The sequence below is a fragment of the Papio anubis genome, chromosome 7 (assembly GCF_008728515.1).
Source record: "Papio anubis isolate 15944 chromosome 7, Panubis1.0, whole genome shotgun sequence".
Lineage (NCBI taxonomy): Eukaryota > Metazoa > Chordata > Mammalia > Primates > Cercopithecidae > Papio > Papio anubis.
The window spans coordinates 112,137,197-112,158,683 of NC_044982.1; the positions used below are offsets into that span (position 1 = coordinate 112,137,197).

Consider the following 21,487-nt stretch of genomic DNA (forward strand, 5'->3'; position numbering starts at 1 on the left):
AGGCTGGAGTGCAGTGACGCCATCTCTGCTCACTGCAAGCTCCACCTCCCAGGTTCATACCATTCTCCTACCTCAGCCTCCCAAGTAGCTGGGATTACAGGTGCCTGCCACCACGCCCGGCTAATTTTTTTTGTATTTTTTAGTAGAGACGGGGTTTCACCATGTTAGTCAGGATGGTCTCAATCTCCTGACCTCGTGATCCGCCTGCCTCAGCCTCCCAAAGTGCTGGGATTACAGGTGTGAGCCACCACATCTGGCCAAGTGGATTCTTGTTCCTTGCTTTCCAAGAAGTCTAACTATTGAAGTTCATACAAAATGTTTTGTAAGTCCAGAGGAAGAAGCAACCAAGCCTGCTGCCAAAGTGCAGGAAAGGATATCTGGGGCAAGTCCTAGAGGTGGGGAGGAGTTGATCAGGTAGCAAAAAGGAGCAGGGACATTCTGGAGAGACTCAGGTGTGGAAGTCGGGAGGTGGGAAAAGACAGGGCAGCTGAAGAAAAGAGGGTAGTTATACAGTAGTACCCACCTCATATGTTTGTTGTGAGATTAGATGACAAAAGAAACATTATAGTTGGTATAATTTGACCTCTTTCTCTATGCTAAGGCTTTCTAAGTGCTTTCTAAAAATTGATTCATTAATACTCACAAAACCCTTTGAGGTGTATTTTATTGCTCCATTTTAAAGATGATGAATGTGGAGTTTACAGAATTTTAGTAATTTCCTCAAGGTCGCATATTATGTTATCTATCTCCAAATTCAGGGCCTTAAACTGCTGTGGGATACCACTATTCTATATTTTGAGTGCATGGATTTCTTAATATGCGTTAAATATAATCCAGGAAAAGTTCATGCTAATATCCATTTAGCATAATGCCTGCCATATAGCAAATGCTTAATAACATTCAATTACTTTTAATTCTTAATATAGCATAATGACTCAAAGAAGGGCTTTGGAATCAAATAGACCTAGGTTCAAATTCTGGCCCTACCCCTTCCTAGCACCAGGAAAAGTAAATCTAGGGTCTTTGTTGATTTGTAAAATGGGATATGGCACCTAATTCTCAGGGTTGCTGTCAGACCAAATATATACATATATGTGTGTGTGCGTATGTGTGTACATACACACACACATGTATTTTATCTGACAACAATGCACAAGACGTGTGTGTACACATGCACACACATATATGTCCTGTGCATAGAAAATATTTAGGCAAATATAGCTATTAATATTATATTAATCCAGTAATAATGAATACTTGGGCAAAGTCAGGTTAGGGAGAGGGAGAAAGAGAGAGGAAGAAGTAAATTCCAGGGCCTGAATGCATTTTATCTTGTCTGGAGGATAGGGTGGTTGAGGGAATGGCCTAAAAATGAGGCTGTATAGGTCAACAAGCCTGATCTTCAGGGCCTCATAGGCCATGTCAAGGAGCCTGAAGGGACAGTGGAGCCAGTCACATAGGATAAGTGTGTCCTCTAGGCCAGGCTAGGTTATGCTGCAGTAACAAATGTCCCCAAGCATCTGAGTGGCTTACAAAAACAAATGCTGTATTAGTCTGTTTTCACACTACTATAAACAAACACCCAAGGCTGGGTAATTTATAAAGGAAGGAAGTTTAATTGACTCACAGTTCTGCATGGCTGGGGAAGCCTCAGGAAAGTTACAATTATGGTGAAAGGGGAGGAGTCACATCTCATATGGCTGCAGGTGAGAGAGAGAGATGAATGAGGAGTAAAGGGGGAAGAGGCCCTTTTAAAACCATCAGCTCTAGTGAGAACTCACTGTCATGAGAACAGCACCGGGGAAACCGCTCCCATGATCCCATCACCTCCCACCAGGTCTCTCCCTAGATATGTGGGGATTATGGGGATTATAATTCAAGATTATATTTGGGTGGCGACACAGCCAAACCATAGCAAATGCTACACGTCCACTGGGGATCAGCTGTGGTTCTGCTCCATGTCATCTCTAGTGTGGAACTTATGCTGATGGAATAGCTTCTTTCTAAAACAAATTGCTTGTGGCAGACAGAAAAGAGATATGGTGAACCCACAACTGGCTCTTAAAACTTCTGCTTGGAACTGACATTCCTGCTTACATTTTATTGGCTGAAGCAAGTTACATGTCTGCCATCAGTGGGGCCAAGGAGCAGCATATCATGGAGGGGAACCAGACTGTTTGGCATATCATTAATAGGAATAGATTTTGTGGCAAAAGACAATGAGTGGTAACCTGATTAAAAAATTGGCAAAGGATTTCAATAGACATTTCTCTAATACCATACACAAATGGCCAACAAGCACATGAAAATATGCTATCAGGCAAGTGCAGATCAAAACTACAATGAGATACCACTTCACATCCACTCAGATGGTTGTAATAAAAAAGACAGACAATGATAAATGTTGGAAAAGATGTGGAGAAACTGGAACCCTTACATGCTGCTGGTGGGAGTATAAAATGGTGTAGCTGGTTTGGTAAATCATCTAGCAGTTCCAGAAAAATTTTAAAATACAGTTACTATGTAGCCCAGCAATTCTACTCCTAGGAATATACCCAAAAGAAATGAAAATATATATCCCCACAAAAACTTGTAAATGAATGTGCATAGCAGCATTGTTCATAATAGTCAAAAAGTAGAGATGGTCTGTATGTCCTTCCACTGATGGATAAATAAAAGGTGATTATATATTCTATGCAATGGACTATTACTCAGCCTTAAAAAGGAATGAAGTGTTGATGCATGCTACAACGTGGACATACCTTTTTTTTTTTTTTTTTGAGACAGAGTCTCTCTCTGTCACCCAGGCTGGAGTGCAGTGGTGTGATCTTGGCTCACTGCAAGCTCCACCTTCCGGGTTCACGCCATTCTCCTGTCTCAGCCTCCCAAGTAGCTGAGACTACAGGCGCCCACCATGCCCGGCTAATTTTTTCTATTTTTTAGTCAAGATGGGGTTTCACCTTGTTAGCCAGGATGGTCTCGATCTCCTGACCTTGTGAGCCGCCTGCCTTGGCCTCCCAAAGTGCTGGGATTACAGGTGTGAGTCACCGTGCACGGCAACATACCATGAAAATATGCAAACTGAAAGAAGTCAGTTACAAAATACCACATTTCATGACTCCCTTTATACGAGATGTCCGAAATAGGCAAATCTATGCACACAGAAAGTAGATTAGTGGTTGCCTATGGCTGAGGGAATTGAGGGAAAATGGAGACGCGAGTACTGGGTTTCTTTTTGGGGTGAAGAAAATGCAGTGATGATTGCACAATTCCGTGACTATCCTAAAAACCACTGATTTGTATAATTTAAGTGAGAAAGTTGTATAGTATGTATGTTATATCTCAATAAAGCTGTTTTATATGTATGTTATATCTCAATAAAGCTGTTTTATATGTATATAAGAAAGAGGAATGGTTTTTGTCATAATTATTTTTATTAACTCGAGTGGACATGACCAGTAGGTAGTTAACCATGTGGCCTGGATCCCAGGAGCAGGAATCAGGGCTGGAGATACATATTGGGAAATGCAGAGCATAAAGATGCTAATCAAAGTTATGTAAAAGGCAGTGGTCACATAGAGAGTGTGTCCAGTAGGAAAAGATTGAAGGCTTACACCTATTCCTGTGGGATACCAATATTTAAAGTCTGGAAGAAAGAAGAGAGACTTTAAAAGAGATGGAGAGGGAGTGGATAGAGATGGAGAAGTGCTACCAAGAGAGTAAAAATGGAAGGCAAGGAAAAGTATTTCCAGAAGGAAGGAGTGTCATGAGGAGAAATTAAGTTAGGTAATGATGATAATGTCCATAAGATATACAGTAGGGAAATCCCTATAACTTTTTTTTTCTGAGACAGAGTCTCACTCTCTGGACAGGCTGGAGTGTAGTGGCGCGATCTCAGCTCACTGCAACCTCCGTCTCCCTGGTTCAAGCGATTCTGCTGCCTCAGAATCCTGAGTAGCTGGGATTACAGGCACATGCCACCACACTCAGCTAATTTTTGTATTTTTAGTAGAGACGGGGTTTCACCATGTTGGCCAGGATAGTCCGATCTCCTGACCTCGTGATCTGCCCGCCTCGGCCTCCCAAAGTGCTGGGATTACAGGCGGGAGCCAGCGGCCCAGCCCAACTTTTTTTTCTTTTTTTTTTTTTAATTGAGACAGAGTCTTGCTCTGTCACCCAGGCTGGAGTGCAGTGGCATGATCTCGGCTCACTGCAAACCTCTGTTACCCAGGTTCAAGGGATTCTCATGCCTCAGCCTCCCGAGTGTGCGCCACCACACCTGGCTATTTTTTTTTTTTTTTTTGTATTTTTAGTAAACACGGGGTTTCACCATTTTTGGCCAGGGTGGTCTCGAACTCCTGACCTCGGGTGATCCACCTGCCTCAGCCTCCCAAAGTGCTGGGATTACAGGCGTGAGCCATGGCAGCTGGCCCCTAGTGACTTTGGAAAGAATGGTTTCAGTGGGTTGGTGGGGCAGAAATCAGAGTGCAGTAAGTCCAGACTTGAGTAGTGGTTGAAGAATTGGAGGCACTCTTGTTTAGATAATTGGAGAAATGTATCATAGGAAAGAAAGCAGAGGTTGAAGTGGAGTCTGGTAGGTTGGGTGAGAGATTTAAAGACGGGAGAGACTTCAGGTTGTTTACATGCTTATGGGTATGAAAGGAGGCGGGGATAGTTAAGAAATGAGGTCCTGACCACCTTTTATGGAATTGTAGTACGTTCCCTACTCTATCCCCCTTATCCTGCTCATTTTGTTTACTGTCGTGCCTAGCATGTTATAGAATTTACTTATTTATTGTGTTTACTATTTCTTGTGTTAAAAGCAAAACCTTAGCCAAATTAAACAGAGTTTGAGCAAAGAACTATTCCCGAATCAGGCAGCCTCCTGAGCCAGAGTAGGTTCACACAGACTCCCGCAGAGCCACATGGTGGAGAAAGGTCTATAGACAGAGAAAGAAAAGTGAGGTAGGGAAACAGCCGGATTGGTTATAGCTAGACCTTTACCTTATTTGAACACGGTTTGAACAGCTGGCCGCCTTTGGCCAAAACTTGGTGATTGGCGCAACAGTAGGCTGCAGTCTGTTTACACCTCCATTTAGGTTATAGTTCACTATTTAGGGAGAAAGTTTCAGGCTGAACTTAAAATATGTAAGGACTCAGCTTTTGGCTAAACTTGATGTAACACTTGCCTGGTTTCACCCTGCTCCAAGAAGTCGGAGGCTTTTTTTAGAGATTTCTGTTTATTTTGCTCACGTATTAACTCCAAGCATCTAGAATACCATCTGATACATAGTATGTGGTCAATACACATTTGCTGAATAAATGAAAAAGCGAGTTTCCTAAGAAGGCAAGAGACGAAGGGAGCCAGAACATAGCCATATGGTTCCTGCCCCCACAGCACTTGTGGGTCCAGGACTTCCGGCCTACTGCGGCTGAGGAGGGAGAGGGAAGTGCAAAGAGCTGTTTCCCAGCTGGATGAAAAGGGACAGGGAATATTCGTTTGATAATTACGGTCTGCATTGAATCTTTTTCTATTTTGTTTAGACCAATTTAAATGTTAAAGTATTTAATTCATCATGCGTTTGTCTTTGAAGTAGATGAAACGTATTTTGTTAGGTCTCTGTACTTCGACCTTCCAAGCCTGGCACACAGAAAGGCCCTGATAAAGCCTCTAGGAGGCCTAGTTGTGTTCAGCGCAGCCCGGCGTGTTCCTGCCAAGTGCTTTCACCAGTACAGATTTCTGTGAGGCGCGCCTCTGAATCCTTAATCTGTGGATTGACTGTGGTGATAAGGCAGGCGGAGGGAAGAGACTGAGTACGAGAAGGGCCTGTGTGACCAAAAGCGGCGGTGTAAGCTTAACCTAGGAAAAGAAACAGCTTCGGAAAAGCCGCGCCCGGACATCGAACCAAATCAACCGTCCGAACTCCCCTCTGGGCGCCCCAACGGCGCGAACCGACGTGCGCCTGCGCGCGGACTACACAGCTCTTGCAGCCGGGAGCGGCGCGGCAGCGGCTGAGATCACGTGGTGCGTCTAGAAGCCACCCCGCCTCTCCGAGGCCTCCCTGCCCCGCCCCGCCCCGCCCCGCCCCTTTCCCGGCGGGACGCTCTGAGCCGCTTCGAAGTGCGCAGGGCGGTCGGGGGGTGAGTGTCCGCGAGGGGCGTGCGTAGCGCAGACCCGGGCGGGTCCGGGCTGGGGCGCGGGCCGTCTGAATGCCTTCCGGGGACTAGGGGACAAAATGGCGGCGGGGTACGCCCTTTCACCCCCTCCCCTCACCTGGGAGTGCGGGTGGAGCGGGGCAGGGATCGTTGCTGGGGGAGGGGAGCCGCGGTAGCCTGGGGAGGGCTCAGAGGTCGGCCTCGGAGGCCTTGGGACGGGGGCGGGAGTGAGCCGCGTCCGGGCCTCCTCTGCGGGCTCATCTGGGGTGTTAGGGACGTAAGACCCCGCACACTACGCGGTTTGAGGGATGAGTAGGGGGCTGCCGCGTCACCTCACTTGGGGGCAGCCCCGGCCGCGGGTGACGAGGCTTCTGGAATGTCTAAATGCGAGGGGCTCCTGGAGGAGCCGCCCTTCGTTTGACAGGTGATCGTCATCGTCATCTTTCATTCTCAGCGGGGTTTACCGTGCTTTCCCTGTACTCTGATCTTAGCTCTGCCCAGGAAACAGGGCAGGAATGGCCTCTCCGTCTTCCAGATGCGTGAGCTGAGGCCTGGAGGAGTGAAGAGCCCCTCGCACCTGGGAGTTGTGGGACCCAGCCTCCTGCTTCTGTTGCTGCTCTTCTCCCAGCACTTCCTTCGCGCCTTCCCCTACACCGTTTTACAGTCTCGTTCGTGGGAACGGCAGCAGGGAGGAACGGGATTGTTAGAAAGCAGACACAAAACTGGTCCTCAGAGCAACATGTGCTGTTGTTAAGGGGGCCCCCGCTGAGATGAGGCCACCTGTTTGTGAGCAGCTTCCTGTTGCTGGTGGACTGCATCTCTTATTCTAGTTGTGATAAGTTATCTTCCGTGAAAATAGCTCTTCACTAATAGTCATTTTACCAAACAGATACTAATTCCTTATATGAATTATAGTTTGTCTTAGCTTATGGATTAATTTCATCATTAACTTTTCATCTTCTTAAATAATCTGTGGTAGAAGGATGGGTGGGCTAGGAGTAATGCTTATTTTATGAATGGAAAAACGGGGGCTCAAAAGGTTATTATTTGCCTTAGATCACCAGCTGGTGAGTGGTAAATCTGGTATTAAGTTTTCTGACCTAAGGTTAGTAGTCTGACCACTGTCCTACTCTGGCCTATTCTGGTGCTCTGTCCCTTCTATTATTTCTGTTAACTATGACTTTTCCTCAAAGTTTGTTGGTTGCAGATGATTTATGCCACTTGAAATGAAGAATGATATTCACTAAATAATTTTTTATCAATCAAAGAGTCAATTTTTAATGTATTTTGGAAGGTTGTCTTTGTGGGAGAAGTAATCTGATGGCTTTGAAGGCAGATTGAGTTGAGTTTGAATCTCAGCTCCACCCCTTGTTTTTGGCAAATTAATTTTTCTGAGCCTTTCTCATCTGTAAAGAAGGAATAATATCCACCTCATAAATTTGTTGATAGTAATAAATTAGGTGTCTGTAAAGCATTTAGAACTGTTCCTGGCCCATGGTAAGCCCTCAACAAATGCTCTTTTCCTTCTTTCTTCACACTCCCTTGAGCTGCATTACAAATATTCTCTATGTGTCTTTGGTCCATTTGAGTCTGGTATAACAAAATACCTCAGACTGAGTGGCTTATAAACAACAGAAATTCATTTCTTGCAGTTCTGGAGGCTAGGAAGTCCTAGATCAAGATGTCTGATGATTCAGTGTTTGGTGATAGCCTGCTTTCTGGTTAATAGGTGGCACCCTCTACCTGTCTCCTTACATGGTGCAAGGGTGAAGGGGTCTCTCTCTGGCCTCTTATAAGGGCATTTATCCCATTCATTAACACTCTGCCCTCGTAATACAGTCATCTCCCAAAGGCCCCACCTCCTAATATGACCTTGGAAACTAGGATTTCAACACGAATTTTGAAGAACACAAACATGCAGACCATAGCATTATGGTTAATCACTTGGTGGTTCAGGTCAAACAACCATGGAAATGTAATCAGCAGTACTGCACAAATGTGTTTTAAAATAAATTTTGGTGACTGGGGTCCAAAGGATGAAGTATTCTAAACGGACTTTAAAAATGTTTGCCCTTGGTGCTTCATAGGTATTTTAAGAACTCCTAAAAGATTGATAGTAAGGCCATTAATCTCTTCAATTAGCTACAGGAATGTTTTAAAGATAAGTAAGATGAAGGGACTTGAGATTCTGTCATTTCTTTCACTTTCTTTTTTCTTGAAACCGAGTCTCACTCTGTCACCCAGGCTGGAGTGCAGTGGGGCGATCTTGGCTCACTGCAAACTCCACCTCCTGGGTTCAAGCGATTTTCCTGCCTCAGCTTCCTGAGTAGCTGGGACTACAGGCGCTCACCACCATGCCCGGCTAATTTTTTTTGTATTTTTAGTAGAGATGGGGTTTCGCCATGCTGGCCATGCTGATCTCTGACCACAGCCCAGATTAGTTTTAAAGGAGAAACAACTTCTTTGGGAATCACATGTGAATGTTATTTAAACACTTAGAAAGTGGTGGTATTATTTAGGGGGAAGTTTAATAGAATTCTCTCTAAGGGTACAATCTGATATCCATTGTGTAATTGGCATTTCTGAAATTGTAGAAGAGAAAACTGTAAATGGCTGGCATAGCAAAACTTAAATCAATAAAATTCTGTTTGCAGTTTCTGCTGGATGGTAACTTTTTTTTTTTTTTTTTTTTTTTGAGACGGAGTCTCGCTCTGTAGCCCAGGCTGGAGTGCAGTGGCCGGATCTCAGCTCACTACAAGCTCTGCCTCCCGGGTTCACGCCATTCTCCGGCCTCAGCCTCCCGAGTAGCTGGGACTACAGGCGCCCGCCACCTCGCCCGGCTATTTTTTGTATTTCTTAGTAGAGACGGGGTTTCACCGTGTTAGCCAGGATGGTCTCGATCTCCTGACCTCGTGATCCGCCCATCTCGGCCTCCCAAAGTGCTGGGATTACAGGCTTGAGCCACCGCGCCCGGCCAGTAACTTTTTTTTTTTAAATTCAACTTTTATTATATGGTAAGGGTACATGTGTAGATTTGTTACATGGGTAAATTGTTTGATGCTGATGCTTGGGGTCCCAACTATCCCATCACACACACAGGCCATAAGCACAGTAGACAACAGGTGGTTTTTCAGCCCATGCCCCCCTTGGTCTAGTGATCCCTAGTGTCTGTTGTTCGTAACTTTTACCATCATGTATTCACTGTTTAATTCCCACTTATAAGTGAGAACACACAGTATTTGGTTTTCTTTTCTCACGTTAAGTCACTTAGGACAGTGGTCTCCAGCTCCATCCGTGTTACTGCAGAGGGCTTGATTTTGTTCTTTTTTATGGCTGCATAGTATTCCGTGGTGCATTTGTAGCTAACCTTTTTCACAAACATGTTTGGCTTTCACTGATTGGCTATGAGTCTTGTGAAATACAAAGAGTGAAAAGATCTGCAGTCCAGTGATGGAGCTAGCTTTAAAAATTATTAGAGGCTGGGTATGGTGGCTCACGCCTGTACTCCCAGCACTTTGGGAGGCCGAGGCAGGCAGATCACAAGGTCAGGAGATCGAGACCATTCTGGCTAACACGGTGAAACCCCGTGTCTACTAAAAATACAAAAAATTAGCTGGACATGCTGGCATGTGCCTCTAGTCCCAGCTACTCAGGAGGCTGAGGCAGGAGAATTGCTTGAATCTGGGAGGTGGAGGTTGCAGTGAGCCAAGATCGTGCCACTGTACTGCAGCCTGAGCAAGACAGCGAGACTCTGTCTCAAAGAATATTATTAGAAAGAAATTATTTATGGAAAGACTTTTTCTTCTGTGACATGAAACACTAAAGATTTCATGAAGTTTTGCCAAAATGATAACTTCTTAAAGTAATAAGTTCATTTTATGTTTTGAAACATACACAAAAGAGAATAGTATGATGAACTGCTATGTATCAATCTATTTCAAAAATTAGCTATACATTATACATAGGCAGTATTATTCCATAAAAGTTACCTCCCCACTAAATTGTTTTGAAGCAAGTTTCAGACATCGTATTTAATTTGTCAAGATTTTTGTATGCATTAGGACTGCTTTTAATACAGTATTGGAAAAGAGAGAGAGTTTCAGTATTTTCAATTGAGCATGCCACTTTCATGAGAGAAAATAAATAACTTGGTTGACATATTCATGGCAGTATATATAGAAGTAATCAGAATTGAAAATCTTATTAAACAATTTAGAATTACAAAATGTCTATATTGCTCTTCAAATTACTGTTTTTTCTTTTGAGATGGTGTCTTGCTCTGTCGCCCAGGCTGGAGTGCAGTGGTGGGATCTCGGCTTACTGCAACCTCTGCCTCCCGGGTTCCAGCGATTCTCCTGCCTCAGCCTCGCGAGTAGCTGGGACTACAGGCGCCTGCCACCACACCTGGCTACAAACTACTCATTTTTACCATAATACATGTATTTTCCGATTAGCAAAGATGTGAACAATTATTGGTAGTTTTTGAGTATGCCTGCGACAACATTAAAGTATCAGACTCAGAAAGGCAAATACTCAGATTTTCTTAAACATTGGAAAAGGCAAAAACATGGGTGACAGACTTTGTGAACCCTGGAGAGGAACTGTGATTGCAAACCTCAATTTTTCTACAATTTATTGACCAATATGTGGATAATTCATAGATATACTATCCTGGCTTCAGTTAGATGGGCCCCTATATTTTGGAGTAGGGCTACCAGCAGGCTTCTCACTGCTTTGGGTCTGCCATTTACTCCTTGCTCTTTTACAACCTGTGTACCCAAACTTGGATAAAGAAAAGATATACCTTTCCTGGCACTTGAGCCCATCTTTACATTTCCGTCTCTAGGATTCTTAGGCATCTCCACAGATATTCCGGAATTGCAGGGCAGAATAAGACAAGTGAGACTTCAGTTCTGAACAAGGCAGGAACTTGTTCAGACACTTTGGGCTCAGCCAGACCTAGTGTTCATTCCCTGTTTACTGCCTTTTGTCTTTGATTTTTTGGGTGCTGCACTTTCTGCTTGGCCACTGTTTTTTTTGCAGTCCCGAGTTTCTCAAATTTCATTTACTTGAGTACCCCTGTCAGTATTTTGCCATATCCATATTTCTTGTGTATTAACTGATTTTACATTTAAGATAGTGTTTTTTGAGTAAATGTCATTTTATTGAAAGAAAATTATGTAAATTGTTTTATAGGTGGTACTTAGTTATGGCAAATATCATGAAGGTAGTAACTGAATGATTGCAGTTTTGGACATTTTGGATTAGGACATAGCTTGCTTTCTTTTTTAATTTAAAGCTTTATTGACTTCATATACCATAAAATCCACCCATTTAAAATGTACACTTCAGTGATTTTAATGTATTCACAGAGTTGTGGATCCATTACTGCAATCAACTTTAGAACATTTTCAGTACCCCAATGTGAAACCCCATAAGCATTAGCAGCTATTTTCCATTCTGGCCTCCCTCCCCACTTCCCCATCTTATCTCCAGCTCTAGCCACCCACTAATCTACTTGCTGTCTTTATGGATTTGCCTATTCAGGACATTTCGCATAAATGGAATTGTACAATATGAAGCCTTTTGTGTCTGACTTCTTCCATTTAACATAATGTTTTCAAGGTTCATCCATGTTGTAGCATGTATCAGCCCTTCATTCCTTTTTATGGACGAATAATATTCCATCATATGGATATACCACATTTTATTTATTCATTTATCAGTTCGTGAACATCTTGCATTGTTTCTACTTTTTGGCTATTGCTGCTGTCAATATTCTTGTGGAAGTTTTTGTGTGGACTTGTGTTTTCATTTCTCTTGAGTATAAACCTAGGAGTAGAATTGCTGGGTTATATGGTGGCTTATCTTTTACTTTTTGAGGAACTGCCAGATTGTTACCAAACCAGCGGTACTGGTTTACATTTCCATTGCAGTGTGTGAGGATTCCAGTTTCTCCACATCTTCTCCAACAGTTGTTTTGTCTGTCTGTCTGACTGTAGACATTTTGGTGGGTACGCCCAAGTTACGTCTCATTGTGGCTTTGATATGTATTTCCCTAATGACTAGTGATTTCAACATCTTTTCATATGCTTATTAGCCATTCGTATACGTTTTTTGGTGAAATGAGAACATAACCCTTTTAACCTGACATAGTTATGCTATTTAACCTGACATGGGTTCTTATTCTTCCTCTTGGTTGCTCTCTGTTGGCTTTTTATTCATATAATCAAGTGAATTGCTCCCCAGAAATCCTTTGTGGTAATCTAGTGTGAAGTATACATCTCCTACTGGTGTTTATTTTTACACTGTAGTACCTGTTTACCTAAGTGTACCTGGAAATATCTAGAATTTATTTAAAAACAAAGTTAAGCATTTCAGTTCAGAGGCAGAGACAATAATCTGTCAGATGCCTAATTGAACGCACAAGATGCAGTGATGTAAGGATTTGAAGTTAATCAGTATCTGGTGGGACTTAAGAAATAATAACTCAGTCTTTTCTTTTTTTTTTTTTTGAGATAGAGTCTCTCTCTGTCACCCAGGCTGGAGTGCAGTGGTGTGATGCCAGCTCACTGCAACTTCTGCCTCCTGGGTTCAAGCAGTTCTCATGCCTCAGTCGTCCGAGTACCTGGGACTTCAGGTGCGCACCACCACACCCAGCTAAGTTTTTGTATTTTTGGTAGAGATGGGGTTTTGTCATGTTGTCCATGCTGGTCTTGAACTCCTGAGCTCAGGCAACCTGCCCGCCTCAGCCTCCCAAAGTGCTAGGATTACAGGTGTGAGCTGCTGTACCCGGCTAATCTTGAACTAACCTTTCTTTTTCCTTTTTGTAGGAAAAGGCCTGTAATTAAGAGTTTGTGAACTCTGGACTGAAAAATTTTAAGTGAGAGCCTAGTTTAATCTGTAATTTGGAAGTACTTTAAATTTAAATCATTATAGGGTTTTAAAGCTGTAATTGTAGTGCAGTGCAATCATATATCAGAAAATCTGAAAATAACAAAAAAATTACCCATAATCCTCTGGTGCACAGCTACCAAGTATTGAGTACTGGTTGTTTGCCATCAGATATTTCTTCATGTTTACTTTCTTTGATTTTGAAAATAACCCTACAAAGTAGATATTTTTACTCTTGTTTTATAGCTGTGTACCCTGAGATTCAAAAGTGTTAAAGAATTTGTCTAAAGGCTGTGTAGTTTGTAATTGGCAGACTTGGGATATGTATTTGTGTCTGACTTCAGAACTTACTCTTTTTTAAAAAAAAAAGTTAATATTTTTAGAGATGAGGTCTCACTCTGTCACCCAGGCTGGAGTGCAGTAGCACGATCATAGCTTACTGCAGCCTCTATCTCCTGGGTTCAAGTGAGCCTCCTTCCTTAGCCTCCCAGGGAGCTGGGACTACAGGTGTGTGCCACTATGCCTGGCTATGTTTTTGTATTTTTGTATTTTTGGTGGATTTCTGGTATTATTTTGTATTTGTGTATTCTCCACATTGCCCAGGCTGGTCTCAAACTCTTGAGCTCAAGTGGTCTGCCTGCGTTGGCCTCCCAAAGTGCTAGGATTATAGGGTTACAGGTATGAACCGCTGTGCCAGGTCTAGGATTGTTTTTTCTATTTTTGTGAGAAACGTCACGGAGATTTTGATAGGGATTATGTTGAATTTGTAGATTGCTTTGGGTAGTATGGATATTTTAACAGTGTTAATTCTTCCAGTTCATGAACATGGGATGTCTTTCTCTTTATTTGTATTATTTTCAGTTTGTCATCAATGTTTTATGGTTTGCAGTGTATAGATCTTTCTTTTCCTTGGTTAGATTTATATCCTAAGTATTTTAATATTATATTATTATTTTTGTTGCTAAAATAAACAATAAAATAAACAATCCTAAAATAGGATGTCATTCTGTCACCCAGTCTGGAGTGCAATGGTATGATCACAGCTCACTGCAGCCTTGACCTCCCCAGGCTCTGGTTATCCTCCCACCTCAACTTCCTGAGTATCTGGGACTACAGGTACACCCGACCATGCCTGGCCAATTTTCGTATTTTTGGTAGAGACAGGGTTTCGCCATATTGCCCAGGCTGATCTTGAATTCCTGGGCTCAAGTGATTGGCCTGCCTTGGCCTCCCAAAGTACTGGGATTACAGGTGTGAGCCACTGTGGCCAGCCTTTTATTGTCTTTCATGTCCTTCATGCTGTTGTAAATGGGTTTTTTTTTTAATTTCTTTTTTGGATGGTTCATTGTTAGTGTGTAGAAAAGCTACTGATTTTTCCATTTTGTATTTTGATTTTATATACTACAACTTTACTGAATTTACTAGTTCTAATAGTTTTTGGTGGAACCTTTAGGGTTTTCCGTATATAAGATCATCTCATCTGCAAACAGACAATTTCATTTCTTTTTTTCCTAACTTGGGTACTTTTATTTTATTTTTTTTCTTGACTAATTGCCCTTGCTAGAATTTCCAGGACTATATTGAATAGAACTGGATGAGATGGCATTCTTGTCTTGTTCTTGATCTCAGAGGAAAAGCTTTTAAATTTTCACTGTTGTGTATAATGTTAGCTGTGGGCTTGTCATCTATGATCTTTATTATGACATTACTTATGTACCTAATTTATTGAAAGTTTTTATCTTGAAATGATGTTGAATTTTGTCAGATGCTTTTTCTGCATTTATTGAGATGATCATATGATTTTCATTCTTTGTTCTGTTAATGTGGTGTATCTGATATGTTAATTTGCATATGTTGAACCATTCTTGCAAGCCACAAATAATTCCTACCTGATCATAGTGTATGATGCTTTCAATAAGCTGTTGGATTGGTTTGCTGGTATTTTGTGGAGGATTTTTGAATCTATATTCATCAGGGATATGGGCCTGTAATTTTCTTTTCTTCTAGTGTTTATGTCTGGCTTTGGTATTAGGGTAATGTTGGCCTTGTAAAATGAGTTTGGAAATATTTTCTTCAGTTTTTGGGAAGAGTTTGAGAAGGATTGGTATTAATTCTTCATTAAATGTTTGGTAGAATTTGCCAGTGAAGCCATGAGGTCCTAGGTTCTTCTCTCTCCTGAGTTTTTTATTACACAATCAGCCTTCTTACTTGTTATTGATCTGGTCAGATTTTTTATTTCTTCATGATTCAGTCTTGGTAGGTTGTATATTTCTAGGAGTTTACTTATTTTCTCTAAGTTATTGAATTTGTTGGCATGTAATTATTCAAAGTAGTCTTTTATGATCCCTTTATTTCTGTAATATCAGTTGTAATGTTTCCTCTTACATTTATAATTTTGTTTGTGTCTTCTTTTTTCTTAGTCTAGCTAAAGGTTTTTCAGTTTCATTTATCTTTTTCATAAGAGTTTCATTTCAACTCTTAGTTTCATTGATCTTTTCTGTTTTTCTAGTCTCTATTTCATTGATTTTTGCTCTGTTATTATTTCCTTCCTTATGCTGACTTTAGATTTATTTTGTTCTTTTTTTAGTTCTTTGAGGTGTAAACTTAGGTTATTTATCTGAGTTGTTTCATCTTTCTCTTTTTTTCTTTTCATAGTTGGGATCATGCTATGTTGCCCAGGTTGGAATGTATAGACTAGTTTCAGGCATGATCATAGCACACTACAGCCTCGAACTCTTGGGCTCAAGCAATCCTCCCACCACAGTCTCCTGACTAGCTGAGATTACAGGTGTTCACATCATGCAAGGCTGAGGTCTGTGTCATTTTTTTTGAGTTGAAGTCTCACTCTATCGCCCACGCTGGAGTGCAGTGGTGTGATCTCAGCTCACTGCAACCTCCACCTCCCAAGTTCAAGCGATTCTCCTGTTTCAGCCTTACAAGTACCTGGGACTGCAGGCACGTGCCACTGCACCCAGCTAATTTTTTGTATTTTTAGTAGAAATGGGGTTGCACCATGTTGGCCAGGCTGGTCTTGAACTCCTGACCACAGGTGATCTGCCCACCTCGGCCTCCCAAAGGGCTGGAATTACAGGCCTGAGCCACTGTGCCCAGCCCTGTCTGTCTTTATGTAGGCTTTTATCACTATAAACTTGCCCCTTAGAACTGCTTTTATTGTATCCCGTAAGTTTTGCTATGTTGTATTACCATTTTCACTTGTTTCAGATACTTTTTGATTTTCCTTTTGATTTTTTTCTTTGACCCATTGATTGTTTAGTTGTGTGTTGTTTAATTTTCACATATTTGTGAATTTTTCAGTTTTCTTCCTGTTATTTCTAGCTTTATACCATTGTGGTCAGAAAAGGTACTTATCATTTAAGTCTTCTTGAATTTGTTGAATTCTTGAACTTCTTGAGTTTTGTGGCCTAACATATGATCTATCCTAGGGAATATTGTGTGTGCTTGAAAATGTTTTGTATATTCTGCTGCTGTTGGTTGGAATGTTCTGCATATGTCTGTTAGGTCCATTAGGCCTACAGAATTGTTCAAGTTCACTGTTTCTTTGTTGATTTTTTTTTTTTGTCTGGATGATCTATCCCTTATTGAAAGTGGGATATTGAAGTCCCCTACTATTAACGTATTGCTGTCTATTTTTCCCTTCAGTGGCGTTAAAATTTTGGTGCTCCAATGTTGGGTGCATACATATCTACAGTGGTTATATCCTTTTGATGAATTGTCCCTTTATCATTATGCAATGACTTTCTTTTTTTTTTTATTATACTTTAAGTTCTAGGGTACATGTGCACAAAGTGCAGGTTGTTACATAGCTATACATGTGCCATGTTGGTTTGCTGCACCCATCAACTTGTCATTTACATTAGGTATCTCTCCTAATGCTATCCCTCCCCCAGCCTCCACCCCACGACAGGCCCCACCCTGTGTCCAAGTGTTCTTATTGTTCAATTCCCACCTATGAGTGAGAACATGCAGTGTTTGGTTTTCTGTCCTTGTCATAGTTTGCTGATAATAATGGTCTCCAGCTTCATCCATGTCCCTGCAAAGGAAATGAACTCATCGTTTTTTATGGCTGCATAGTATTCCATGATGCATATGTGCCACATTTTCTTAATCCAGTCTATCACTGATGGACATTTGGGTTGGTTCCAAGTCTTTGCTATTGTGAACAGTGCTGCAGTAAACATACGTGTGCATGTGTCTTTATAGCAGCATGATTTATAATCCTTTGGGGATATACTCAGTAATGGGATTGCTGGGTCAAATGGTATTTCTAGTTGTAGATCGTCGAGGAATTGCCACACTGTCTTCCACAATGGTTGAACTAATTGACACCCCCACCAACAGTGTAAAAGCATTCCTATTTCTCCACATCCTCTCCAACATCTGTTGTTTCCTGACTTTTTTTTTTTTTTTTTTGAGACGGAGTCTCGCTTTGTCGCCCAGGCTGGAGTGCAGTGGCTGGATCTCAGCTCACTGCAAGCTCTGCCTCCCGGGTTCATACCATTCTCCTGCCTCAGCCTCCCAAGTAGCTGGGACTACAGGTGCCCGCCACCATGGCCGGCTAGTTTTTTGTATTTTTTTAGTAGAGACGGGGTTTCACCGGGTTAGCCAGGATGGTCTCGATCTCTTGACCTCGTGATCCGCCCATCTTGGCCTCCCAAAGTGCTGGGATTACAGGCTTGAGCCACCGCGCCTGGCCTGTTTCCTGACTTTTTAATGATGACCATTCTAACTAGCATGAGATGGTATCTCATTGTGGTTTTGATTTGCATTTCTCTGATGGCCAGTGATGATGAGCATTTCTTCATGTGTCTGTTGGCTGCATAAATGTCTTCTTTTGAGAAGTGTTTGTTCATATCCCTTGCCCACTTTTTGATGGAGTTGTTTTTTCTTGTAAATTTGTTTAAGTTCTTTGTAGATTCTGGATATTAGCCCTTAGTCAGATGGATAGATTGCAAAAATTTTCTCCCATTCTGTAGGTTGCCTGTTCACTCTGATGGTAGTTTCTTTTGCCGTGCAGGAGCTATTTAGTTTAATTAGATCCCATTTGTCAATTTTGGATTTTGTTGCCATTGCTTTTGGTGTTTTAGTCATGACGTCTTTGCCCATGCATATGTCCTGAATGGTATTGCCTAGGTTTTCTTCTAGAGTTTTTATGGTTTTAGGTCTTACATTTAAGTCTTTAATCCATCTTGAATTAATTTTTGTATAATTTTGTATAAGGAAGGGATCCAGTTTCAGCTTTCTACATATGGCTAGCCAGTTTTCCCTGCACCATTTATTAAATAGGGAATCCTTTTCCCATTTCTTGTTTTTGTCAGGTTTGTCAAAGTTCAGATAGTTGAAGTTCAGATGGTTGTAGATGTGTGGTGTTATTTCTGAGGCCTCTGTTCTATTCCATTGGTCTATGTATCTGTTTTGGTACCATTACCATGCTGTTTTGGTTACTGTAGCCTTGTAGCATAGTTTGAAGTCAGGTAATGTGAAGTCTCCACCTTTGTCATTTTTACTTAGGATTGTCTTGGCAATGTGGGCCCTTTTTTGGTTCCGTATGAACTTTAAAGTAGTTTTTTCCAATTTTGTGAAGAAAGTCATTGGTAACTTGATGGGGATGGCATTGAGTCTATAAATTACTTTGGGCAGTATGGCCATTTTCATGATATTGATTCTTCCTATCCATGAGCATGGAATATTATTCCGTTTGTTTGTGTCCTCTTTTATTTTGTTGAGTAGTGGTTTGTAGTTCTCCTTGAAGAGGTTCTTTACATCCCTTGTAAGTTGGATTCCTAGGTATTTTATTCTCTTTGTAGCAATTGTGAATGGGAGTTCACTCATGATTTGGCTCTCTGTTTTTCTGTTATTGGTGTATTGCTTGTGATTTTTGCACATCGATTTTATATCCTGAGACTTTGCTGAAGTTGCTTATCAGCTTAAGGAGATTTTGGGCTGGGATGATGGGGTTTTCTAAGTATATAGTCATGTTATCTGCAAACAGGGACAATTTGGCTTCCTCTTTTCCTAATTGAATACCCTTTATTTCTTTCTCTTGCCTAATTGCCTTGGCCAGAACTTCCAACACTGTGTTGAATAGGAGTGGTGAGAGAGGGCGTCCTTGTCTTGTGCCAATTTTCAAAGGGAATGCTTCCAGTTTTTGCCCATTCAGTATGATCTTGACTGTGGGTTTGTCATAAATAACTTATTATTTTGAGATATGTTCCATTAATACCTAGTTTATTGGGAGTTTTTAGCTTGAAGGGCTGTTGAATTTTGTCTAAGGCCTTTTCTGCATCTATTGAGATAATCATGTGGTTTTTGTCATTGATTTTGTTTATGTGATGGATTATGTTTATTGATTTGTATATGTTGAACCAGCCTTGCATCCCAGGGATGAAGCTGACTTGATTGTGGGTGGATAAGCTTTTTGATGTGCTATGGATTCAATTTGCCAGTATTCTACTGAGGATTTTTGCATTGATGTTCATCAGGGATATTGGTCTAAAATTCCCTTTTTTTGTTGTGTCTCTGCCAGGCTTTGGTATCAGGATGATGCTGGCCTCATAAAATGAGTTAGGGAGGATTCCCTCTTTTTCTATTGATTGGAATAGTTTCAGAAGGAATGGTACCAGCTCCTATTTGTACCTCTGGTAGAATTTGGCTGTGAATCCATCTGGTCCTGGGCTTTTTTTGGTTGGTAGGCTCTTAATTATTGCCTCAATTTCAGAGCCTGTTAAGGTCTATTCAGAGATTCAACTTCTTCCTGGTTTAGTCTTAGGAGGGTGTATGTGTCCAGGAATTTATCCGTTTGTTCTGGATTTTCTAGTTTATTTGCATAGAGGTGTTTATAGTATTCTCTGATGGTAGTTTGTGTTTCTGTGGGCTCTGTGGTGATATCCCCTTTATCATTTTTTATTGTGTCTGTTTGATTCTTCTTTCTTTTATTCTTTATTAGTCTTGCTAGTGGTCTATCAATTTTTTTGATCTTTTCAAAAAAACAGCTCCTGGATTCATTGATTTTTTTGAAGGGTTTTTTGCGTCTCTATCTCCTTCAGCTCTGCTCTGATCTTAGTTATTTCTTGCCTTCTGCTAGCCTTTGAATTTATTTGCTCTTCTCTAGTTCTTTTAATTGTGATGTTAGGGTGCAGATTTTAGATCTTTGCTGCTTTCTCTTGTGGGCATTTAGTGCTATAAATTTCCCTCTACCCACTGCTTTAAATGTGTCCTAGAGATTCTGGTATGTTGTGTCTTTGTTCTGATTGGTTTCAAAGAACATCATTATTTCTGCCTTCGTTTCATTATTTACCCAGTAGTCATTCAGGAGCAGATTGTTCAGTTTCCCTGTATTTGTGTAGTTTTGAGTGATTTTCTTAGTCCTGAGTTCTAAGTTGATTGCACTGTGGTCTGAGAGATAGTTTGTTGTGATTTCTTTTATATTTGCTGAGGAGTGCTTTATTTCCAATTATATGGTCAATTTTAGGATAAGTGCGATGTGGTGCTGAGAAGAATATTCTGTTGATTTGGGTGGAGAGTTCTGTAGATGTCTATTAGGTCCACTTGGTGCAGAGCTGAGTTCAAGTCCTGGATATCCTTGTTAACCTTCTGTTTCGTTAATCTGTCTAATATTGACAGTAGGGTGTTAAGGTCTCCCATTATTATTGTGTGGGAGTCTAAGTCTCTTTGTAGGTCTCTAAGGATTTGCTTTATACATCTTGGTGCTCCTGTATTGGATGCATGTATATTTAGGATAGCTGCTCTACTTGTTGAATTGATCCCTTTACCATTATGTAATGGCCTTTATGTCTTTTGATCTTTGTTGGTTTAAAGTCTGTTTTATCAGAGACTAGGATTGCAACCCCTGCTTTTTTTTGCTTTCCATTTGCTTGGTAGACCTTCCTCCATACTTTAGTTTGACCTGTGTGTATCTCTGCACATGAGATGTCTCTCCTGAATACAGCACACTGATGGGTCTTGACTCTTTGTCCAGTTTGCCAGTCTGTGTCTTTTAATTGAGGCATTTAGCCCATTTACATTTAAGGTTAATATTGTTATATGTGAATTTGATCCTGTCATTATGATGTTAACTGGTTATTTTGCCCGTTAATTGATGCAGTTCCTTCATAGCATCGATGGTCTTTACCATTTGGCATGTTTTGCAGTGGCTGGCACCGGTTGTCTTTTCCATGTTTAGTGCTTCCTTCAGGAGCTCTTGTAAGGCAGGCCTGATGGCAACAAAATCTCTCAGCATTTGCTTGTCTATAAAGGATTTTATTTCTCCTTTACTTAAGAAGCTTAGTTTCACTGGATATGAAATTATGGGTTGAAAATTCTTTAGGAATGTTGAATATTGGCCCCTACTCTCTTTTGCCTTGTAGGGTTTCTGCCAAGAGATCTGCTGTTAGTCTGATGGGCTTCCCTTTGTGGGTAA

At 41.3% G+C, this 21,487-nt stretch overlaps 1 protein-coding gene across 15 annotated transcripts in view; it reads left to right on the forward strand.

Moving 5' to 3' along the window:
- Positions 1-6,094: 6,094 nt before the first annotated feature.
- The window catches only part of SCAPER (S-phase cyclin A associated protein in the ER), a 553,621-nt gene continuing 538,228 nt past the window's right edge, over positions 6,095-21,487 (forward strand). For 5 of the 15 annotated variants that reach the window (XM_017960807.3, XM_021940762.2, XM_017960810.3 and 2 more), the window contains exon 1: positions 6,095-6,141. Coding sequence is in view for 9 of the 15 variants with exons in the window: in XM_031668453.1 (XP_031524313.1) it covers positions 6,465-6,580 (116 nt within the window). In the remaining 6 variants the exon portion in view is untranslated. Of the gene's footprint in view, positions 6,142-6,165; positions 6,248-6,375; positions 6,581-21,487 lie in introns of those variants that run through there. The other 10 variants (XM_017960805.3, XM_017960806.3, XM_017960812.3 and 7 more) reach the window with 8 other exon arrangements.